Genomic DNA, 24,452 nt, shown 5'->3' on the forward strand with positions numbered 1-24,452 from the left:
GACAGCTTAAGTAAAAATCATTTTCTTTTTACACTGGCACAAAGCAGATCACTTAATATCTTGTTCAAGTCTTGAAAGATGCAACAGCAAACCCAAGGACCAAAGAAGGCAAAGGTGATTTGTTGACACAAACACAAGCACACATTTATTAAAACAATAATATATTTCCTTTGCCCTGAACTCACACTTAGATTTTTCACAAACTAAGCTCAATCATCCTTGACAGAAAAATTTGATGTAGAGGATCCATACACTCAGGCTGCATGGCTAAGATAAACCGCCATCCTGCAGGTAAATCCATCATCCTCGCTGTCTGCAGCAAATTATTGCCAAACACCATAACAGAGTCTGTTTTTAATATTTTCTCAAAGGTCAATAAGAAGTAACAACGCCCACCTTGCTCGTTTAATGACAACAAGCATCCAGTCGCATCCACCCAGATGGAAAAAGAAGACTTTTGCCACTGCATGCAGAGAAGTTACCTTTTACTTGTCATCTGCTTTTGAGAGCTACAAGGTCAATGCTGAAAATACAGACAGCACATAGGCATGAGAAATAATGCAAGCTGGCAGCTTTGTATATATGTTTTTTTTATATATATATATACAGCTACTGTACACAGAAAGTTATTTTCTCTGCATCTTTAATTGTACTTATTGCTCCTTTTTCATTTTAACAGAACAGGCTAGAGCAAGAGTCCTGCAGGGAGAGAAACTGACTTTCATTTTTTCTTTTTTATTATTAGTGCATTAACACAATTAATTAAAATTCAAGCAGCCTCCATGGACACTGGCAGATTAAATTCTGCTCCAGACAGATGTCCAACTTAAAGAAGAAAATTGACCAAATGCAAATCTAAAGATGCCTCCTCTATGCATAGCAATGAGACCATCTGCAAAAAGAACCCAGTGGAGCAGAGCATGTGTGCACAGTCAGCCTTCTCAATTTGAACCCTAGAATTAAGAATAAAACATTAAATCCTCCTCGTATCATCTAGAACTTTTTAATTCCTCTTTGAGCAGCTGTTTTTTTTTAAGAGACAAATGCTGAAGTTATCTTGACAACATGATAAACAAATGACATTGATCGGATGGTGGGGGAATTATTAATGTGCCATAACTGAGTACAACATAATTGTGCTGACTGAGATAGAATAACCAACAGCTGCATTTAATGGAACATTTAATTGCACTTAAAGGCTTTCCTAGTATAAGCAGTTGTGATGCCCATAAAATGGAAGTGACTTGTTTAGTATGTCAATGAATTTCAGTTTGTCCTCAGGGTTTGCCGTGTGATGTATGTTTACTGTTTAAATATGCCTTTAGAAATCACTGCTTTAAACATTCCAGCATATTTTACTAAATGCATGTGTTCCTCTGTCTTAGCTCTAATGTTATGAAGATTAAGATTCCCTCTGTGAACCTAAAGCAGAATTAACAAATATTTATCTGCATTCCTCTGTAAGAGGAATAGAGAATAGGTGTTTTTTTGGTTGTTGTTTTTTTCTGATGCTTTTTTTGTTGAGCAATAACTAAACATTGCTGTATTGTAGTCTACTAAACAATCCATACCCCTTAAGATTTTGCACATTTTGTCACAACCAATGATGTACTTTATAGGAATATTATGCAAGAGACCAACACAAAGTAGTGCTTAGTTATAAAGTGAATGAAAACCTATACAGAGTTTACAACAATTTATAACAGTGATGTGAATTTTTATATACAACGGTGTCAGACATAATTGAATTTGTAATTAGTTTCTCATAAAAAATGGGTAGGTTTTGGCATAACAGCAAACATATGTAGTAGACACGGGAGAAGGTGATCTAAACAGAAAAAAAAATAAAATCTGAAAACAAAAAGCTGCAACAATTTCAGTTTCCAGATGTAAAAATCTGGTAGGAACATAAATTTGCAGCTGTATTGAAGTCAAATGTGGTTCTTTAAAGTCCTTACCAAGGATAATATCGCAGTTTTTAGCTTTTATCTTGAAAAAATAGTAAAAGCCACTGATATATTTCCTTCCACTTCACAATTATGTTCCAAGACATCAACAACAACAAATACGTCTGTTGTTGACACACGATTTGGAAAAGTCGGTAGCTCTATGTATCCTTTTTACAAAGCAATTTATGTTTTTTTCCAACTTTACTTCGCCCCTGTCAGCAATAATGTCCATGTCAATGTGCTATTACACTTTGAATATGCCTTTTCAGATAATGTCTCCCATGCTGAACTTATCTGTTTTCCAATAATCCAATAATTACAGTTGCAACCAGAATATGTGAACATCAATTTAGTCATTTTTACAAGTTAGATTTATCTCTACAAAACTCACAGATAATGACTGTGAAATTAAAAACACATCTGTGACGAAGAGTATTTCACCAACAAAAGCAACAATATTAATCTTTGCCCTGTGCTAATTTAGTGATGGCGTTCCCAGTTGCTTTTGTTTTTAAGAAAATTTAACAGAAAAAAAGTGTTGAGATCCACTAATTAAATTTAACTTTGGTGTTCAAGTACGACTTGAATGCCACTCACTTTCAAAATCACTTGTCTTAAACTGATGTATTTCCATAAACAAACTTTACTTTTTTAACTTTTTTTTTTTTTTTTTACACAGGGATGATTTTTAAAAGCATACATTTTGGACCTTTGAAAGGGCCATCACCTTGGAAACAGAGAAAAGGCCTGCAAAGCTCGATACAGTAAAGTGAATTAACCTGCACTTTTCTTCTGATGTAGCCCTCAGGCCTCCCTCTGCTAGTTGTGTTTAATCACACTGATCAGGCTCTGAATCAAGATGAAGAAGGCCTGAGGGCTGAAACATTGATTAAATTAAGCGGAATGCATATGGAGCTGGAGTGTGGCACTTTCCTCAGTTTTTTTGATTATTTCCCAGTTAGGCACCAACATACTACAGTCCTTGATGTGTTGTACTTGATTTTTTTTCCCCCCACAAATTAAAAAAATGAACATTGCACAGCTGTTTTTTTTTTTTTATATACTTCATTTCTCCTGCTGATGCAAATACACCTGCAGTTGGGCACAGTTCTCCCATCAGAAAGGTTACAGACACACTGAAATGAACGCCTACATTTCTCCCTATGACTTCAGGCATGTTTACTTTATCTGCTGATTGTTTAATATTTAGAGTAAATTGTAGCTTTGATTTCAAATGTTAGAATTTAGTAAGTTAATGCGATGTATATGTTCATTAGATTCACTGAGCTTCAGCTGAAATGTAAAGTGAAAGGCTAACAAGTCAAATAAAACTCAATGAAACAAAATGATGCAGCCATTTGGTTATAAATAGCAAATGCAAAAATCTTAAATCACAGCAAAGTTCTTTTCTCACCAGTCAGAATGAACGAACGATAGCTTAATGGTGTGCCTTGCCAAGGCAACACATCACTTGGCCGTTAACACATTTGACTGATATCGATGGCTCACAGGGACATTTATTATTTAACAATGGAAGGACCTCAATATTATTATAAGACCCATTAGACGAGAAGATTTTACTGATGAAGATTCAGCACCACTCCAAATTCCTCGTATGAACAATTCCACGGTACGACATGGAATGATACAGGAAGCGCCTGTTGTTGGATGTTTAAGCAACAATGGATTTCAAATTGCTGCTTTTTATGCCTACTGGAGGAAAAGAAAGAACAAGACAGCATTAATATTCCATGGTAATCATCCCTCATCTCAAAAGTGCCTCATTTGCTGCACCTTCAAGAATTTTGTCATTCGCTTAATCACAGCAGAATTGGGAGATGGGTAAATCCACATTTGCATTGGTGATATGTTTTGTCAGTTTATTCCTTCTTTTAGAATTTTTCAAGCTGTAAACCAATTTTGTTGCCATGGCTTGTGCTCGACACTGAGGAGAAAAAGAGAAGAAAGAAAAAAGCAAGAGAAAGAAAATAGAAGTTGCTGGTTGCCTTATAAATAGATAAAGAAAGGGGGGAAAAAATGCCAGCACATATTGGAATTTAATTTTGTATGTGGTCTTATAATCGCAAAGGAAACGAAATCCTCAATTTTTCAGGAAGTACCAGTGACTTGAAGAGGTGCAATGGGAGTAAATCTAACAGTGTATATTTTTATTGTTGCATTTTGTGCATCACTTCTTAAAGAGGCAAATAGCAGGAGGGATTTAATTTGTGACATTGAATGTCAAAATTTGGATTAATGCTACAGGAGCTCAAGCAGCTATTTCAACCATGTAATTGTTGGGATGCGGAGCCGCTTCTAAAACATTTCCTAAATTGTAAATCTTGCTGAAATCTAAATAGGTAGAAGATTCAGGGACAGAAAAGAAACATGTGTCTACCATCCTGTGAAATGGAAAACGAAACGTATCTGTAAAAAAATTTTTTTAAATACTTTATCTTTCAGATAACAGGCATGTTTTAAGATGTTCCCTTTTTTGGCATACATGTTTGTTCCCTGAAAGTGTGCTTCAGCAGGTCTCTAATTTCTTCTGCTTGAGTTTTACTTTGACTCAGGCAAATGAGGTGTGACACCACATGACTGAATGAACACACACGGATGGCACTGCAAATTAGAATAGGCATTCCCGTTCACACCTCTTCGTTGCCAATGATTTTGTCTTCAAATGTTATATTTAATTCATCTTCGATGCACAAGAGCCTAGATTCGTAACTGTTTATTATAAATGTGAGTAAAAAAAATGTCCTGCGAAAATGCAGCTTCTGTAAAACCTCAGCAAAAAGGCCGAGTGGATAAAGTCTTTTCATGTCCTTGTCTCATCTCTTCTGTTCAGTTGCATATAACACCCTAACTCATACCACACAATGTTTGACAAATGACGGTGGCTCTCAAAGGAAATTACTGAAATGGAAGGACTGATTCATCACACTGTGTAAAAGCAGTGCCATTTTTTAGCCCTCCTATCTCATTTTTTTTCCCCCTTTCTTGATTATTTTTTTCCACCGCTGTGTTGAGTCCTGAAGGGTTTGAGGTCAGGCATTCCTGCTATTTAAATATGTTATCTCATACAACCAGAGGATCCACATTCTCCTTAAAGGCTGCTTTGTTTTTGGCATCTGACTTTATTGGGGTAAAGTAAGGGAGCTTTATTTGGAATAACAGTGGCAGCTGATGCTGTGAATATCTTACATCAGTCACCTGAAGATGCCGTAAAACAAATGCACCGCTAAGGGCTTTTTTCTCTATTTATCTTAATCAGGGGGTTTTTAGCAGCACTCTGGTTCAGGGGTGGCAGCCAAATCAGCTCACCATCCCTTCCCAAGTCACTTTAGAGAAAGTACAATTTTATCTCTGATGGACTCTATAGTGGAGCGTCACAAAGGATACATCAATGAAAAATGGGTTGCAGCTTAAAAAAAAAAGGCAGACAATCTAGTTTTTCAAGCCCCGTGTAGCTGAGTCTGAAAGAGGAGAATAGAATTATGTGTCTGCTTTTCAAACAGAAAGCTAAGAGATCCTAATGTATGTTTCCACCCACTCACAACATCATGTTCCAACAATGTACCGTTATGTGTAATAGAAAATTATGGCCAACGATGGTAGAATACTGAATAACGTTAAGAGGTGCATGTGTATGTGCTACGTATTTCAGTGTTATGTTAGAACTGAACATAAACTTTCTTTCACTTTTAGTTTGTTCTAATCTTTTTTTAGAGCTGAAGTCTAAAATTGATGAACGTTTATCATTTTATTGACAGACTAATCAATCGATTAACAGGAAATATTTTTTTTTTCAAATGTTACTGTTGACACTATGAAATAGCATTTAGAAAAAGTATGCACTCCTTTTTTAGACTGATTGTTTATTTTTCATATTTAATTATGAGACATGCATATTTAATCTACGAGCTCTTCTATAGGATCTATACAAATGTTGATACCGTGGATACACGATTCAAAAACGGGCTTTAAAATCCTACATGTGAACTCTGGCATCAAACGCATTAAGATCTGACCAGCTCGCCTAACTTTCAGGTTATAAGTGAAATGTGGGAATATTAAGTAGAATGAAAGGAAGGGGCGACTACAGAGTAAGATAAATGGGTTAGCACAGTATGTTAAGCCCAAAGCTTGAGTTTTCAGTGTCTCAAATGTGGGTCTTTCAGCCTGAGCAGATCACCATGGTAACTTAGGCTTCACACCAGTTCAGAGGAGGTAACCCTCAGATTTTTGGAATTCAACTTTGCTTTAAAAAGAAACTGCCCTTTTACTTATTCCTCACACTGAGGCACCATATTGCCATCCCACTGTGTGCTTTCAAATAGCCTGTGGGCGTTGCAGAACCAGAAGTGCTACCGTAATGTTAAGAGCGGTTACGTTCCAGCATGTAGGTTTCACCCAAAATGGCTTTGGGTTGGTAGTGCCATTTATGCTTTTTTTTATTACATTAATGAAGACTTTGGTCTTTCAGCTGGGATATTAGAAAGTTATACCTAAGCCATAACCCAATACTGACTTTAAATGGACAACAATAAACATTTAATTGTAGTTTGAATAGTTGGACAACATGGTATAAATATTAAATTGTATTGTTTTTTCTGATGGTATTTTCTTAGCAACCATTTTTAAATACCAAACATAAATTTTACAAAGCTGCTTGTATTGAAGGAGATGGACAAATTAATCCCATAAAAAAACACAGACTAACAGTAGTTGCACTGCAACAGCACTGAACCTAAAAGCAATAAGCATGAATAACAATATTCACATGTTAAAGTTCAATAATATAAATGCCACAATGTCCATGTAAAGCTGACCAAAAAGCTTAGATTGTGATCATGGATAATCTTAAGAGTTGAGCACAAACATGTTTCATATTTATGAGCAAATGTTAATGGGAGAGATATTAAGTTCTCCCATTTTTTTTAGGAGAAAATAATTTTTAAAATGACATACAAAATCAAAAACAGAAACAAAATTACACGCCCCATACCTGGGCGGGAAATCTCACAACCAGAAACTTCACAAATTCTATTCAAACATAATTGTTTTGTTTTTTTTTAAAGAACATCGATCTCACTGTACACTAAAAAAATGCCGTCATATAAAAATGTAGTTTTCATTTGTCACTTTTCCGTCAATATTTCAAACGGTGCTTATTAAAGATGGGTGTCTGTGAAGCAGAGTTTTATTGACAATTTGGCCAAAACTAAAAGTAAGTTCATGACCAAACAAAATTGAACATTGGGAAATAAACTGGGAAAAGAGAGGTTACAGGTACAATGTGACATTACTGACTAAGTAGGGTGAAACTTTGTATATAGTTCAAAATGACTAAGTGCTAGGCTGTATGTCACAGCAAATGAAACGCCCATCCTGAAAGCACCAGAATGTTCTATATATAATAATTACTGTTTTTTGGTCTTTGATTTCAGTCTGAATGCCATTCTGAAGGTAAAAATGATCTGAGCTCTTTATTTAACAGCCCCGTTTACTAGAGAGTGTCTCCTCCTCTCCAACATCTCATAAAATCTTTACTGATGGCATGTATTTTCACAATAACATTTATTTTTTTCATTCATGCTTAGTGCTTCACAGACATAAAAATCTAACGCGCACAACTATTGCATTCACTACCAATTAAATCCAGTAAATAAGTGAATATTTATGGAGAAAGTCTTAAGAGCATAAATATAGATTATTCAGTGAGGTCAGAGAATATTTGTGTTCAGCATCCAGTCTCAAACTGTCACTGCACCAGCAGATACAGTCAGGGAAAGGAAACAGGCAGAGGAAGCCAGCAGTGCTTCAGATTGGTGTGGCAGAGGGTTATTCTTATTATCTTCATTCTGTGACGTTAATCTGTTGTTTACTGCAAGCAAGTGTAAGCACAATGAAGCCCTGTGCGAGAAACATTTCCTCAGAATGCCTAAAAATGCTGGTGAGAAAGACAAACTCAGCTTATTCTGTTTGTGTCGTTGGATAACAACTGACACAGTGATGAATGTGCTCATCTCAACGTTATTAAGCAGTAAAAGATGTAGTGATATTTATATCATCAGCATATCTTTATATGCAAAGCAGGCTGTGCCATATGTGAGCTTATGCAAGAGAAGCTTGCTCACCGAGCTTGCTTATATCTTCACATTAAGATATGACAAAGGTTAGGTAATGTGATGTTTGTAAGGAGACTAGCAAAGCTATTGTAACGAAAAGCACAGCTTCTGCAGACAAAACAGAAAGTAATGGAAAGTGACATAAAATGAATGCTTGAAAACAATGTTGCTTATGCAGGTTAATGGAGATTAACACATATTATCTCTTCTCCTCTATGTGATGTCTAAGACTGTGTTGACCAGGAAGGGTTTGCTCAAAATGTGAGTAAATCCGATTTATTGAAAGAATACAGGAAAGTTACCTCAGAAAGTTGGAGGGAAGAAAAAAAAAATGGAATTCAATACATTGTAAAATATTATTTTAATATATAAATGTAATCCGTTATTGTTTTTCAATCATCATTATAAAATATACGTTGAAATAAATGATTGAAGATTGGAAATTGAAGATAGAAATAACCTTCATTGTCCCACAGAGGGGAAATTCAGGAAAATGTTATTTGCAGTCAAATTGATCAAGTTGCTTTGCAACTCATGCTACTACAACAAGCATGAAATGGAAAACAATTCTGACAAGAAAAAGACAGGAGGAGTTGTCCAGCAGCCTGGGTTTGGAGGACAATGCTGCAAAAAACCTGAAATATTGAAACTAAATAACATTTTATGGGATTAGCAAATTTTTTTTAACATATTTTCTAGAGGGGATTGTAGTAGAAAATTTCATCTGGTTATATATTGATAATCATTTTATTAAATAAATAATAAATTACCTTATAAAATTTCCCACCACAGAACTCATTGGCAAGAAAAATCACAAGGTATGAGACGGCATTTATGCTAAATAAATGATTGCTAAATAATTGAAAATAAAATTGAGAAAACAATGTAAAACTATGTTTCTTTGCAAACTTTGTAGAATTGTCTGTAGGTTTGCAAAAGGGGTCACCAGTCAAGCCATTTCTGGAGGCCGTTGCCTGGAACAGTTGGAAACCCCTGATGAGCCCATTGCTGTTACGGTGTTTCGTCATTTTTTGCCCTTTACTGAAAGTTGTCCTCACATTGTAATTCAATATTTGACAGATAAATTGGTCTGACCATCTTGTGGAGATGTCACTGAGACATGTGTCTGTTTAATTAGCAAAATGATTTTTTTTTTATCATTTTTTTTTTTATTTAAGCAGCTAACAGATAAATTAGAGCCCCTAAGCAGTAGATTTGGTAAAATGTGTACTTTCATTTTCATCTCTTTTTCTATGATTATAAAATTTAGTCAGGTATATAGATGAAATTCATTTTGTATCAAGGTCAAAAAAAAAAAAAGCATGACAACTGCAGCTGTACACAATTTTCTTGGCAAATTTATACAGTAATGAATTGATTGCCTCATTAAAGGTGTTTTCTCCAATTGCAAGCAAGAACATTAGATGAGATCTTAAAGTGCGTATATTCTTAATGGTTAATTAATCAAAAGCACAAAGAAAGTAGCTCTAGTTTATTAGTCTGTGTGTATGACGCAGAATTCCAATGTGTCTCACAAAATCTGATTAGGTAAATTTTTTATAGTCTTACTAAAATGTTTGGAGCAGGTCAAAGTTTGCCTATCATGTATTTGTTTATCATAAGATGTTTATGATTTACTTAATTGGTTTTGATTCTTCCTCAAGAGATGGAACACAATTAGAAGCATGATTATTGACCAGTCTAGTGATATGCATAACTTGAAATGTGACATGGAGAACCTCTTGTATTTTTGATCAATTTTATAACAGTAATGTCGAAAGTTAGTGGTAATATCGTTTAAAATATAACTGTTCAATGAGTCGAGCCTACACAAGAAGTTTTTTGGCTGAATACAAAAAGACAGTAATAGTACTGCTCTCAAATTCCTAGAAAAACAAAGAATTAATGAAATAAAATAAAGCTACATCTGCTGATCATAGGATTAGTGACAAAGTGCCTCTTGTCCTCACACTGGTCATGATTTTCTGTGCTTCTTATTAAGGAGCTGATTCTGGCATGTATAAAGAAACACACAAGCATGTACAAATAATACAAAGGCTACTTGTGAAGCTGGTTTCATTCAAAGACTGTAATCACAAGTAAAAAAAAAAAAAAAAAAATACAACAATGGGTGCAATTTAAGGCTGGCATAAACTAATTGTGTTATTGTGGTCAACAGAAGCCCAGTGGGAAGAAGGCGTTTACCTTGATGGCAGTGGAAGCGATCTGGATGTGGTGCAGCTTGTGCAAGGTGCTCTCTCTGTCAATGAAGTAGGAGGCAGCCAGCTGGTGCAGAGCTTCCAGCGTCACAGCTGTGCCGTTGGATTCACTGGCTTCAGACGTCCGACTCAACTTTCTCTTGTCCACAAACATCATTAAGGACTCTTCCCCTACAGGCGCAGACACAGACAGTGACACATACACCAGCTTCATTCTTTATGAGTCATAACCCTTTGAACACTTAATATTTTTAATGTAGTTGAACTAACCTGAGCACATCTAGCGGGCCGTCGTACGGAAATAGAAACGCAAGGGTGTGAGAACACCTTAAAATCCCAATGTGTTAATTTTATTTCAGCCTAAATGTCGATGTAAAAAGCGCTGCTGAAATGCATGAACCAAGACACTTCATGGAACATGTCTTTCAATAAAAATGAGCAAAAGCTCTCGGGGGACAGTGCATTGATAGATTGTGTAAGGAGTGGAGGATCGATAGAAAAAAATCTGTTCTAATGGGATTAAGTTTTATGGGAAAAGTGGTTTTTGTTTGCAGAGACACTAGATTATTGGTGATAGTTGATTGTTAACATGTCTGCAGCAAAACAGTTCTTCTAATTTAAAATAATATATGTATGTGAAATAACATGTATGCATTTTATAAAATATGATTTTACTCATGGGTTTGCAGTGTGCTTTTGGTATTCCTCCTTATTTCAGGCAGTTCATTGTAGAAGAATCTCTTGTAAACGTGGAGTGTAGGATTTGCCTGGCCGATACCAGTTTCAGCTTTTCATAGGGTTTGACCTGAAGATAAGTTTTGACCGTTTCTGATTTTATAAAACATAATAGTGTAATTTGCTGCAGGTTCTTTGACAGAGGCAGAAATTGTGGATAAAATTTAAAATGAAGAAATCACAATATGTTTCCCTTCTGATGCAGAGTAGAAGTGACAGCTATGTACTTTATTTTTAATGAACAAGAAAAAGACCATCAAATGCATGCTTTTGGTTGATAGTTAAAAAGCCCAAATTGTGGGACTTAGTTTTACTGTTTTTAGAGGAAATGGAAAAAGGGATTGTTGTGTTTGTCTGACTTGCCTATATTCAGTCAGAGGATACATCTCCTATTTCAAAATGTGGCTAACTGATTGAATTATTTTATGAAATTATCACTTGTGCTCTTGTGTAATTAAAAAATACTTTTTTTGCATCCTGAAATATGTATTATAAAGTTATTTTTGAAAAATGTTGTTTGTTGCTCATTATGAAACGTTTCTTTGCTCTTCAAAGACAACTAGAAATTTTGTAGCGCTGTTTTATTTATTTTTGTTTTGTAGGAACTAGATTATCCTCTTTATGAAGCAAAAGCACAACTGCACACTGAAGCCAGCAGCTTCATGCTGTTCCACTGATCTACAGGTGGTGGTTCTATGCCAGAAAATGAAGCAACACAAGCAGCAAAGGGCGGCTGTGAGCTTGCAGATTTGGATGGATATGCAGGATTCCAAACACTTGATCTACTTTATTCTCTGGTTGTCAGAAAATTCTGCTTTGTCAAAGGTGCTGGGATGATGTGACATAGTAGCTGCTGTGCCATAGTGACATAAAGGAGCGTTCACAAATATCAATGTTAAATGTAAAAGTTTCCACAATTTATATTGAGAAAAGACAAAATCCCAGAATCTTTCCTTTGGGACTGGATCCTGAAAATTGGGGAGCAAATTGTTCAGAGCCTGGACATAATCATTACTGGTTGTATAGCATCTTCTTCTTCTGCATATCTTTTACGCTTCGCTTAAATGTTTGTAATTATTTTTTGTTTCGTTTGTGTTTTGTTGCTGATTTTATAATCCAATTCAGTTCCAATGTGTTCATTTTAATTCAGTTAATTTCAGTTCAAATATGACTCAAAGTCTAAGTTGATCCTAGTTATCGACACTGACATATGTTCCAGTGGTTTGTTTTTTTGTTTTTTCACGCTGTCAGGATGTGTCATTCCACCACATATTTGGTGGAGTCTGGAGTAAAATCGTCTGTGAAGATTACTCTCACAAGCACGTTTCAGCTTTATGTACAGTTCTGTTAATCAGTCCACTTTAGTCACGCGACATGGTGATTGTAGAATCACTGGCCTCCACTCTCTCCCCACCACCAGCTACAGGATGAGTGCTTCACAGATCATTATCTCTGCAATTACTTGCAATCATATATATTTAATTCAACATGGTATATGGGTTTACATACCAAAGTGCTATTAAACCATGCAGATTTCAGTCACATTTCTTTTCCAACAATTGATCAAAATTTCAAGCATGAAGAATTCCAGCCCCGATAATTTACCTTTAAAGAATTGGAAACTGAATTCGCATTGGAGAAGAAACCCTGCAGCAAGGCACGTAACTGGCAATAACAAAGGGATGTGACTTGTGTATTATGAATTAGGTTTAGTATTGTACATATTTAATGAAAATGGAGTTAACATCTTTTTAGTTACAAGAATTACACACCATGTTTTTTGACAAGTCACTTTGAAATATTAAACTTCTACAGGGGATCCGTAAAACGGGACAGAGGTGATGCTGTGAGCCGTTTGTCACGCGGCAGAATTTGTTTATCTCTCTTATTTTCCAGCAGATAATGGGCAACGTTGCAATTTACTTTTTTTTAATACTGCTGGTATTCATCATTTGAGAGTTTCCGCACAAATGCAAAAGGATGAAAGGAGTCAGCAGAGGAGCGAAAGGGAGGAGACAATGCACACGATGGCCTCAGACGCCGCGCTGAACATTGCAGTACTCTGGCTAACTTAGATCTATTGTTCTGGAAAGGATCCAGTGGCGGTTAATTTCAACAGAAACATCAAAGACATTTGTTTTGCGTGTTTAATAACAAAATATGAGCCGAGGCAATTTCTCACCGGCGGAGCTATCTCTTCTTTCTACGAGCACAATGAGAGCTGTTCCAGTTAATCCATTGTAGAATTCTGAAATTTAAGTTGTTTTTTTTTTTTTAAGATTTTTTTTTTTCTATGTAAAATAATTTATCTTAAAGTTGAAGAGGAAATGGAACTGACAATGCTATCATTTGCTTTTAATGTAATTTATTCACCTTTTATATCCAATTCAATTGGCAATTTCCACCTAATGTGTATTGTGCTTATTTGTTTTCATGTTTATGTCACTTGTTCAAGTTCAAGCAGTGGTGAAATGTATAAAATCATCAAACTGTATTTCTTTAAAAACTGTGTAAAAAGGAGGCGTTCTTCCGCGTCTCAGCCATATAAAATCCCCGTCTCCGCTCTGCTTCTCCCTGTCTGTTTAGGCAGGTCAGCAACAGCAAAGAAAAACACTACCCGTCTTGTTTTATTTACCTCCCAGCATTGCGGAAAGCAGGAAGTGGGTTCCGTATTTCCTGATGAGGTTGTCAGTGATGGCCCTGAGACTGGGCCTCCTGCCCAGCTGCCTAATGGTCTGCAGGAACTCTGGGTCCAGCGGCAACGAAAAGCCATTGTTTTCTTGTCTCTCCAGGGCCAAGCTGTTCACCTTCCAACGGCCAAATTCCCTGCAATATCACACAAACGCATGCTCTGTGTGAGTGAAGGATACATCACACAAATGTTATGAATGCAGCACGGAGGCTGATTTGAGAGAGATTATAGGCAAATATTGCATGGAGGCATGCACAAAAACAGTTTTCTTTATTAAAATCACAAGCAAAAGCTACAATGGTTACAGGCCGTTCTTGGGGGAAAAAAAAAACAAAAAACAACACGAAGAGTATTTTGTAAGTGTATTGTTTTACTTTTGAAATTAGCAGGTGAAAGCTGATCACACTGAATCCTGCATTCAAGAGCCGATCTAGCAAGGTGTATAATATGATGACTTCTAAGTGAATGTCATGTGCTACGACTTTATATGAACAATCCAATGTAGTTTCAAGTTGCCACTCAGGGAATTGGATAGCACCATGGTGGAAAAAAAATTGTGTTTTGAACCAATTTTAAATAATAGCTCCATCTTTCTCATCTTGAGTCAGTTTTTGAGGCACTGTGTTCAGAACAGGCTGCAATCATGGATGGAGCCTTGCTGCTTTTGGGGGGCCTCTATTGGACTAAACTGGCTTCATATGTGGTTTATTGAAATTCAGCCTGGCCCTGGTGTATGCCAACTGCATTTATCATCCAAGTGCAGACTGAATGCTGCTTCTTGATGCGTAGATTAGCACTATTCAAATGCAGCCGGTAACAAACATGGTCCTTTCAGCCTAGCAGAAGAAAGATCCGAGACCTTTGAATTGGTTCTGGCAAGATGACCTAGCTTTTGATCAGAGACGTGAAAAAAATATCACATCTTTCCAAGTGTTCTCTCTCTGCACATTTTCGATAGGTGGAATTTTATAGAAATGGAAACCTTGTTGGAGAGCCTCGCACAAATAGAGCTCCGATTTGTTCATAACCCTGTCACATTCACATTCAGGATTTTTGTTCAACCATTAAGTTTAACTTCTGATACCTGAAAAATTATTTAACAACGTAAAAGGAGCATCGGTCAGATATGATCAGTTGTGGGTTTTTTACACTATAAACATGGCATTTCAAAATTAGATCCTTCTCAATTAATGAATGGAGAAAAAAATGGATTCAAATTACAGCAATCAAGTATACTTTTGAAATGGCCAGCCAGCTTTTTGCATGTCTACATAAATTATCTGAAAGAGGCCCATGTATTGGAACATTGTTGGAAGCCATCTTTGCCATTACTGTAATAATTTTTGCTCCCTTTCTACCAGAATCAAGTCAGGACTCTGGGCAACTCCAAAGGATGAATATTTCCCTCAAATACAAGGAACGTGTTGGTATGAATCAGTTTGGACCTTTTACATGAATACAAACAGCTTACATTTGACTTCAAAATGTAAACTGTGTCATGTGGAAAATTGAATGTCATTGAGCAAAGATCACCACAATGTCTGCATACGAGGCAAATGTGTAGGATGTAAACAATTCATGGCCAAGTCATCATATCAGGAAGATCATATCTCAATATACAGACATCCTGTTAGCAGTGTTCTGAGATTCTGTCTTGATTTTTTATTTAACAATAAGCAATTTCTTTTTCAATGAGCAAACCTCTGTGGTCTCAGCCTCCAAGTGAAAAGAATTACCAACTTGCACCTATCTCGTACTGCTTCTTGCAAACAATACATCACGTTAATCAATACATTACTTTATTCAACAGCTGCAAGAGTGTTTTTTATAGCTAGTGTTGAAACAAGGCCAGCCTTCGTGAGTGCTGACCATAATCATCAATAGACACTGTTTGATTGCCTTCAGAGGGCGGCTTTATTGTTTATTGTTGTATTTTATAATCGTCCATCTCACGCATTGGATAAAATATCTGAAAGAAACTTCTTGTCTAATTCAGAACAAAAAAAAACCCACCAGTTATGACAAATAAATTTGACATGTTGTGACTTGTGAACATATTTATATATTCACTGACACAATATTTTAACAAATGCATAACCATACCCACACAACCTATTCAGAGGCACTTTTCATGTCCAAAACAGCTCATACGACGGCTCAAATGCAGCTGTGAGCTGTCTGTGTGCTGCATTTGAGGTTCCATGTTCCTGACACTTTGGGAATGTTCTGCCATGGGATTGAGGAACTTTCTCAGAGGTTAATGACTTAAGAACGAGAGTTTCATTTATCTCATAACTGAAACTCATGCTCTCTAGTAGTGCCAAATCTCATCTTCCTTTCTCTTCTTGTTCATCATTTTGGAACCAGCATCGGTCAAACTTGCTTCTGTAATTTGCAACCTAGTAATTTTTAGCTGTACACTAATTCTCTCTCAGGTCAGCTTTTATGAGTCAAACCAGTAAAATCATATTTGTCTTTCTAATGGTTACATATAAACCTGAACAGCAATGATTTATTTATTTGATTTGATTCGTCATGGTTCCAGTCAGTTGAACATGCTCGACTCTGGCTGACGTAGCAGCTTCCAAAAGGTGAATGAACAGCTGTGTGTGCAGCATTTTTTGTTGTTTTACTGAGGCTGCTGTTCACATTTACTGAAACTAATCACACGAGTTGAAGACACCTTGAAATGTCAACTTCAAGACCATTTTGTCTTTAAAATCGAACGACTTTAAAATCATCTCCACAAAGAAATGGCCATGTATAACTTTATAAAACTGTCCTAAGTAAAGTCCAAAAAACTATTTAACCTCTATGTTATAGTCTAACCCTATTTTACTAGAATCACTCTATGTTCTACCCCAAATATTTGTTTTTTTTTTTTTTTCTTTTCTTTGCTCTTTACATTGTAAGTATGCCATTCTGGTAGTCGAATACAAGAAAGGTGCAAAGCTACATTGTTCTTTAGAAAAAACCTTGAGAAACAGCCTGTAAGGAATAAAGGCCCTATAGCTCCTTATGAGTGCATTTCCTGAAACTTAAAATAATAAGCAGTTTTACTGTGAAAATTGCAGACTGTTGGAAATGTTTTCACTAAAGAAACAAATCTGTTTTGACTCTTTCCTCTCCAAACTCCACAGAAAACACTCAATGTCACTCATGGAAAGAAACATGCACACAGACCCATCGTCCAACGGCAAACATCCAAACAAAGCAGCAGAAACTCTTTGCTGTTTCCCAGAATATGACACCCCCCATGGGTGTGGGACTGCTGCCAATCAATTCCTCACCAATAACAATGCCTCCCCCCAAAGAAAACTACAAACAGAAAACAGCTCATTAAGGCCTTTTTCATGTCGGTGTCTCTCTTTAACGAGCAGCCATTAGTGTTTGTGTCCATCCGCTGGGGCCAGCTAAAGAGAGGAGCAGCGTATGGATAAAAGGGGAGAGTTTAGCTGTGATCAGCACTCTGTGTCACTGTGATGGACGTTTATGAATGGTGTCCCAGCTTGGACTCACACATACATAGATTTTTATACTTATACATTCTACTACAACCTCACGGACCGCATTGGACACACATGCGAATGCATAGAAGTTTGTATCACCATTCACTGTTTTCGGTGAGATACCGAGTGACTGAATCACATGCAGATTTATCTGTTTCACCCATATCTGCGAAGAAGACCCCAACCCCCACATGCATCTCTGACTGTCAAGACCCCCCTCTGAGAAAGTCAGTGCAGTGCCAGGTAAAAGAAGAGTTATAGAAGGGATGCCAAAGCTACAGGGGCTATGATCAGAGCACAGGAGTTGTACCTTTCGTTCTGTTCGTCATAGCACAGCTGTCTCAGATCCATCACTGAGCACAAGCTGCCCGAGGGCTCTTCTCAGTGCCCAACATAACAAATCAGGGAATCAACACTCTGAATAGCCTGCTGATGTAGTTGAAACTTGCATTTCAGCACCACTGTGAAGGCTATGCTCAGTTTAGTCTCTAAGTAGGGGAAGCAAAGACGGTGCTTTCTTATTTTTTATGCAATCTTCCCCTGATGTGTTCAAATGACTAAGAAAAGGAAAAGAGATTGAATACAAACCCCGTGGTTCAGTTGAGTATCTGAAAAGTGAAACTAGACTAACTTCTGAAAAAGGCAGTTTTCCGTGTACTTTAGTTTTATTACTCTAAATCATATTTCTAAAAGTTATTCTCACTTTCATGAAACAAAAAATCACATAAACATCCCTCTAGGGATTGGTATTTGTGCATCAAAATGCATCTGAAATATTTAAAGATTTTTTTATGACATTTTCAGAGCGCCAGAAGAAGTTGTTTAAATTATACATCCAATGTGCGTATAAGTTACTCTTATACGTACATTCCTATATGAAAATAATTGACTTTATTCAACAATTTACACAAACATGGATTTATGAATACTAACGTTTATTGGACGGATGGACAGTCGAGCAGACAGATTGATTTCCCAGAAGCCTATAGCGCACTTTTTGAGACAGTAGTGACCAACTATGCTTAGGATACTTTTATTAGGTTCAGTAAAGGGCTATTTCACAGCTTTTGTAAAATCTGAATCATGTTGTACCACCTCTATTTTGTGATCTTAAATGCTGAGCAGATCGCTTCAAAAACTATTTGTGTTCTGATGTTTTAGAATATGGACGACTAATATTAGATATTGAGCTGAATAAATATATTCCAGATTTTCTTTGATGATATGAGCAACTAACTTCTATTTCTTTCAACCAACGGGAGACGATATCGCTGAGAAAAATACTCTTAAAAGGGGAGAATGTCAATCAAACAAATTCGGTCTTTAATGATTCTTGGTTTCTCCTATTGTACTGCAGAAAATGTACTAGAAATGAGTTTTAATCATCATCTTCTGTAATCATCATCTGTTCTTGTATTAATTTATTTTAGAAGTGTCTTATGATGCAGTGCTGCCTTATGTGCTGGTGCTCATCTCCCAGAGAGCCTTTTTTTTCCAACAATGCATCTTTATAAGTGAAGATATATTTTTATTCTCAGAATTCTCCTCGATAATTAGGCTGACATTGCATCGTCTCGCTTGTTCTTTTTCTGTCCTTTCTGTGCTAAAAATGGCAAGCTACATTTTCACTTATTCTTTCCTCAAGAATATTTGACTGTCACTGAGAGCGAAAGCGAAAAGCAAAGCTAAAAGTGCTTGACTTCTCTTCACAGGTGTTCTGACTATTCAAATCATGCACTGTCTCCAACAGAGAGCTGATTATCATCAGAGTGTTTTCTTCCAATGCTCATTTCTTCACCGTTTCACACATATGGTGTGTAATAAATTTGCCACGATTATGTCTGGATCATTGCTCTTGAGAAGAAAATCTGGGATTTAAAGTTTGATTCAGATAGAAGGGGATACCAGAGAGAAAATTGTGGAAAGTTATGCAAGCATCATGCAAAAACAAACAAAAAAAAAGTCAATAAGCTAAACATTGTCCAGCTAATTCAGGAGCACTAAATATCCATTCATACATTCATCTAACTTTCTCTTTCATTGCAAGAAAGGGTTGCAGTTAGGATCCTCCAGACTGACCGGTGGTACTTCTTGTTTTCCTAAGGTTTCCCCCAAACCAGAATGAATATATTTTCCCTGCAGGGCATTCTGGGTATTACATGGGCTGTCCAGACGCACAAACAACCTGAACTGGCTGCTTTTGATGTGAAGGAGTAGCTGCTCCACTCTGGGCTTCCACCAGATGAACCAACTCCCCATCCTATCTTCAAACATGAGCCCTTCCACCCAAAGGAGAAAATGTATTTCTGCAGCTTCTATTGAGGATCTCATTCTTTCAGTCACGATCCATGTCTCATAAACTATTCCAGAAAATACATGAAATAATCCTCAAAAAACTGGATACTATGCATAATGTTCTTTAAATAAAATAAATACTCTAAATGAATATATGTACTTTGTTGTTCAGCAGTAATAGCTCAAAATAGTACATACCACATTAACCCACTTTGGAAAACAGCTGACTGAAGAGGACAAAAAAACACACAAAGACAAGTCAATCATGCTTCATTTAATAGGAAAAATAAAGTGGGATTTGGAGGACATTTCAAGCAAGCAGTTCTCACCTACTTATAGAGATGATCTATTTCCAGCATTAAGCTTCTTTTGACATTTTTATTGTTTAACAGCAATTACCTTTCATTCAACCAATATGCATATTTGAAACCAGCATATTTAGAAAAATAAAAACGCAAAGAGCTTTTCTTTACTCAGATTAAGAGGAAATCTTAACAATCAAGCCGTCTAGGAAGCATTTCTTCAAAGGTGCCTTCACTGTAGCATATGTCAAGCTTTTAAACTAATTCTGCTGATGGTTCTCTCTCAACTAAACAGAGTTTAGGAGAGAAATGAGAGAATAGTTGAGGGGGTGGAAAAGAAGATGGAATCTCTGTCTGAATCTTTTAGTCATCAGCCCACCACAGAGACAAACTGCAGTAGGAAAGGATGCAAGATCATCACTGAGGAAAACAAAGTGTGTAATGATCCAGGGAAGAGTCATTGGTTGGGAATGCTTTACAGAATTGCCACCAGGAGTTTATCAAAACAACTTCAAACAAACATCAGATCATTAATTTGTGATAATCCTATAAAGCCTACTGAGAGGCTCCTTCGACAAGGTAACTGAGTCGTTCTCACTCATTTTTTAAAGTTTTAATGCCTTTTATGTTTTTAAAGAATCCATGTGAAACACCCTAACTCAGATATTTTTTAAATAAGCACACTAACCATTCCTGATATCTTTAAATAAAATCCATCAATATTATTATGAAAAACTACATCATAAAAATGTATTAATAATAATAATAATAATAATAATAATAATAATAATAATGTCACAATAATATAATAAGAACATGTTGTATATGTTTATTAGAATCGCTGCCAATTGAACATACCATTTTTTATTGTTGTATTTCTAATTCTTTTAGATTTCATTTCTTAACATAAATATCTCCATAAAGTCATTCAATTCCTGATTGTATTAGGCAGGTAGATGGACATTAGGGGGTTGGTGATTATCTCCAGTTGAAAATGGACAAGAGGCGGCACGCACCCTGAAAAGCTAACCAGCCACAGGCTAATGAAGAGACAAACAATCATTGAGACACGCACACACACACACACACACACACACACACACGCACGCATGCACACAGAGCAATTTAGATTCTCCAATTAACCTAGGAGACATGTTTGTGGACTGTGTGAGTAAATTTGATTGTCCAGAGTAAACTCTTGCATGCATAGAGAAAAAAAAGACATTCAAGCTCCATACTGAAAGGCCAGAGATGAAATTGGCTTTCAATGGCAGAAATTAGCAAAGTTTAGCAACGGGGCTAACATCTGCTAACCCCATGTTGCTATTGTAATAGGCTGCCAAAATATATAAATGTATAAATGTACATATCAATATCAATATCAACATTTATTTACAGAATGTTATGCAATATCACTCATACACATGACTTTAATCCATGTAAAGTCAGTCAAAAATAATTGGATATTAACATTTTTGACAGTGGGGGTTGCATAATCGCTGTGAAAAGGTATTTGTCCCCTCAGAGATTTCTTCTGTTTGTGCTTTGTTGTTTTCAATTAATCAAACAAATTTTAACATTAGGCATGGGTGGAAATAAACAAAACAAAACAAAAACTTTTTAAATGAAGTTTTTATTTATCTGGGGAAAAAAAAAAAATCCAACCAAACACGCAGGTTTTCTAACAGAGTTGGAGTAAAGGAGTCCAAACGGCACTTCTTCTTATGCCCATTAGGAGCAGTCGGTTCTTACAACATAATATGTGTTAGGAAAATGGCCCTTGCACTGTATCAAAAACAAGGTCACACACACACACTTCCCACTCCCCACTTCTGTAACAATATGCATTAAACTCTATACAGTCAAAACCTCCATCCTGCAATTATGCACTGATTAGAATGTCAGCGACAATGTTTGGGTTCAGTGCTTTTCCCAGAGGTTCTTTAACTTGTGGATCAAATTGCTGGCATTTGAGTTGAAGGATAACCACAATGTGGGTTACCACTGTGCCCGGTAAGCCACAGCTCTCAATAGCATAATTGCTGAAATGGTTAACAAATTCTCCAAAAGATAAGACTTAGATAACTATAGGTGAATGATGGAATGTAAATAATCTGGTAAATCAAGGACTTAGGTTTTTGATCAGTTCGTTTTTTGCCTTAAAAAAATGGAGCAGCACCTTCATTACTGTAGCCGAGACCTCAATCCGTCTATTCACCTCCCGCTCTACATAACCTTCATTCATGAACAGCATTCACAGTGTGATTTTAAAAATCAGACAGGGATTTGTTGAACACAACACACATGATATGATCAAACCTTGACAGTGACAATTGAGAGAAGGACGGAACGACGGAAAGGAGGCAGCTGTGGAAAAACTCAATTTGTATGACCCTCAGACTTCTATCACAGCAGCAGCTGAGCTGCAGGGTTTTAACAAAAAAAATCTGACACTGCTTCATATTTGCCGTACGTTGTCAAGTGAACTAAATCAGCAGTTGGAGGGCCTGCCACACTGAACAAACACAGAGCACAGATTCAAGGTAATATGCAAATGTTTTCATATGGTTATCTTAGATGAAAGGTTTTGTCAAGAACAATTGATGAGTGCTACATGAACCTGGCTCACCAGTCCAATGATGAACCCTAAGAAAAAAATCATACCGCATGTTTGCTTCTCTATCAGTGCTTTACCCTAAATCCCTTCCACTTTTCATTTTTATTTCCCAATATCTTTTTGTTCAGGCGGGGAAAAAAAGCATCTTTTTAGGTTAGACTGAATTAGAAATTGCAGAGGATGTTCACTTATGATTCTAACTCAATAATATATCTCAGTCTGCTCGGCTAGGTGTCCTGTCACAAAGCTTGTGTAATGTAAATTTCACCATCTGTACCTGCACAATAGGGTCTGCCAGGAGTTCACGCAGACTTTCATGTGCAGATATAATTTTTGTGACCGCAACGACCGCAATGACCGCAATGTGTGCACCCTGACAGCAATAAAAGAAAACACACATTTAAATTGTAGTTGCAAGCTCACTGCGGAAAATGGAAAATCCAAGGTCGGGTTTTGGGTAGCAGTAAAAACTGTGAGGTTTGTTTCTAAGTAAAACAGTGTAAGAAGAATTGTCCTTTTTTGTCATATGACATAATAGGATAATTTATCGCTCAGGGACATCAAAGTCTGCCCTAATATGCTATTGACATGTCACTTTTTGTCTTGCTATTTACTTTTCTTTTTCTTTGGAGCAAGTCATTGACAACAGCATAACCCTGTGAGGCTGTAGTGAAAAATGCATTTCTCTGAGTGGATCGCTTTAGCGCAACTGCGCTAAAAATACTTATACGTGTTGAAGAGTGTGGATTTACAGATGCAAAATATGTAGAGACATTTCACAGAAATCAATTTACATTTTTGCATCTAGATTTCATGCTACAGCTGCCCATTGAGACCTTTATATTCATACACTTCAAACTGGTTTCTCATACTCTACACCTAATGTGGAACTGCTGCTACTTCCTCCATCCCCTCAAGTTTTAACAGTTTAATCTTGCTAATCCTGTGTGCATTCACGTGTATTTTCTTTGTAGCAAAGATCTTCAACAAATGCAGTGAGAGTAAATCCTCGTCAAAATAATAAAAATGTCTGTTCACTCTTTTCTTTCCCCCTCTCAAACACAACATCATTTTACCAGTTGAAACATTTTTTTTATATTTCATATTTGGTAATGTCATGTTTATGACAGTGTCATGACAGTCTTATACACACCCAGTCAAATAAAGTGTTAGTTGGTATTTTTTCCAGTTCAGCTTAACCAAGCTTTTTTATGAGTTTGTACAAAAGCACAACCTTATAAAAAAAGGTTGTGCTCCACATAGGATTTTCTTTTTATTTGAGCTTCTGACAAGATTGTTGAGGAAGTTCAAGCAAAGGTCATTGTTGTGACATTCTGTAACGCTACAAAGTGGGGAGAGTTTAATGTAAAAAAGTTTAATGTAACATAAGTAGGAGTTTTACTTAAAAATGTGGTATCAATTGGTTGGTAACGCAAATATCATCACTGCCCTAGAAGAATTGGTGGTTCAAAGCTGCAAGATTCTCTCTGTTTACTGAGAGGAAAGCTGCTAAGCCTGCCCCCTTTTGTTCTGGAATTGGTCAAGATACTGTTGACGAGATTGATCACTGTGCACAAAACATAAGATGCCTGGAATGTCATTGTTTTCCTAATGGAAGATGTACACTATCAATACACACAGTTAACTTCACACACACACACACACACACGCAAACACACACACACACCAAGGGAGAATTTAGAGAAACCAATTAACCTGAGAGTCATGTCTTTGGACTGTGGGAGGAAACCCGATGAAAACCACGCATGCACAGGGAGATCATGCAAACTCCATGCACCCAGAATCCAGAATCTTCTTGCTGCAGGGCAACAGCTCTACCAACTTCACCACTGTGCAGCCCTGCGCTACTGTGCAGAACTGTAAGAACTGGTTTTCTGTAAGAATGTCATACAGAAAACATTTTCCTGAACTCTACTGTGACTTTTCAGTAGTTGATTTTATGTATGCCAATGAGTTTTAGCATAAAAGATTAAATCTCA

At 36.6% G+C, this 24,452-nt stretch overlaps 1 protein-coding gene and 1 long non-coding RNA gene across 2 annotated transcripts in view; one reads left to right on the forward strand and one right to left on the reverse strand.

The window, feature by feature from the left end:
- LOC103463372 (uncharacterized) overlaps positions 1-10,335 on the forward strand; it is an 83,243-nt gene extending 72,908 nt beyond the window's left edge. Inside the window, exon 3 of the long non-coding RNA XR_533505.2 lies at positions 10,263-10,335. This is a non-coding gene — a long non-coding RNA (uncharacterized LOC103463372). The remainder of the gene's footprint in view (positions 1-10,262) is intronic.
- brinp3a.1 (bone morphogenetic protein/retinoic acid inducible neural-specific 3a, tandem duplicate 1) overlaps positions 1-24,452 on the reverse strand; it is a 64,340-nt gene that overhangs the window by 20,998 nt on the left and 18,890 nt on the right. The window contains exons 3-4 of the mRNA XM_008406675.2: positions 13,673-13,863; positions 10,289-10,473 (exon numbers count right to left, since the gene is read on the reverse strand). Coding sequence (XP_008404897.1) covers positions 10,289-10,473; positions 13,673-13,863 — 376 coding nt within the window. The remainder of the gene's footprint in view (positions 1-10,288; positions 10,474-13,672; positions 13,864-24,452) is intronic.

Source organism: Poecilia reticulata, linkage group LG4, assembly GCF_000633615.1.
Source record: "Poecilia reticulata strain Guanapo linkage group LG4, Guppy_female_1.0+MT, whole genome shotgun sequence".
NCBI lineage: Eukaryota > Metazoa > Chordata > Actinopteri > Cyprinodontiformes > Poeciliidae > Poecilia > Poecilia reticulata.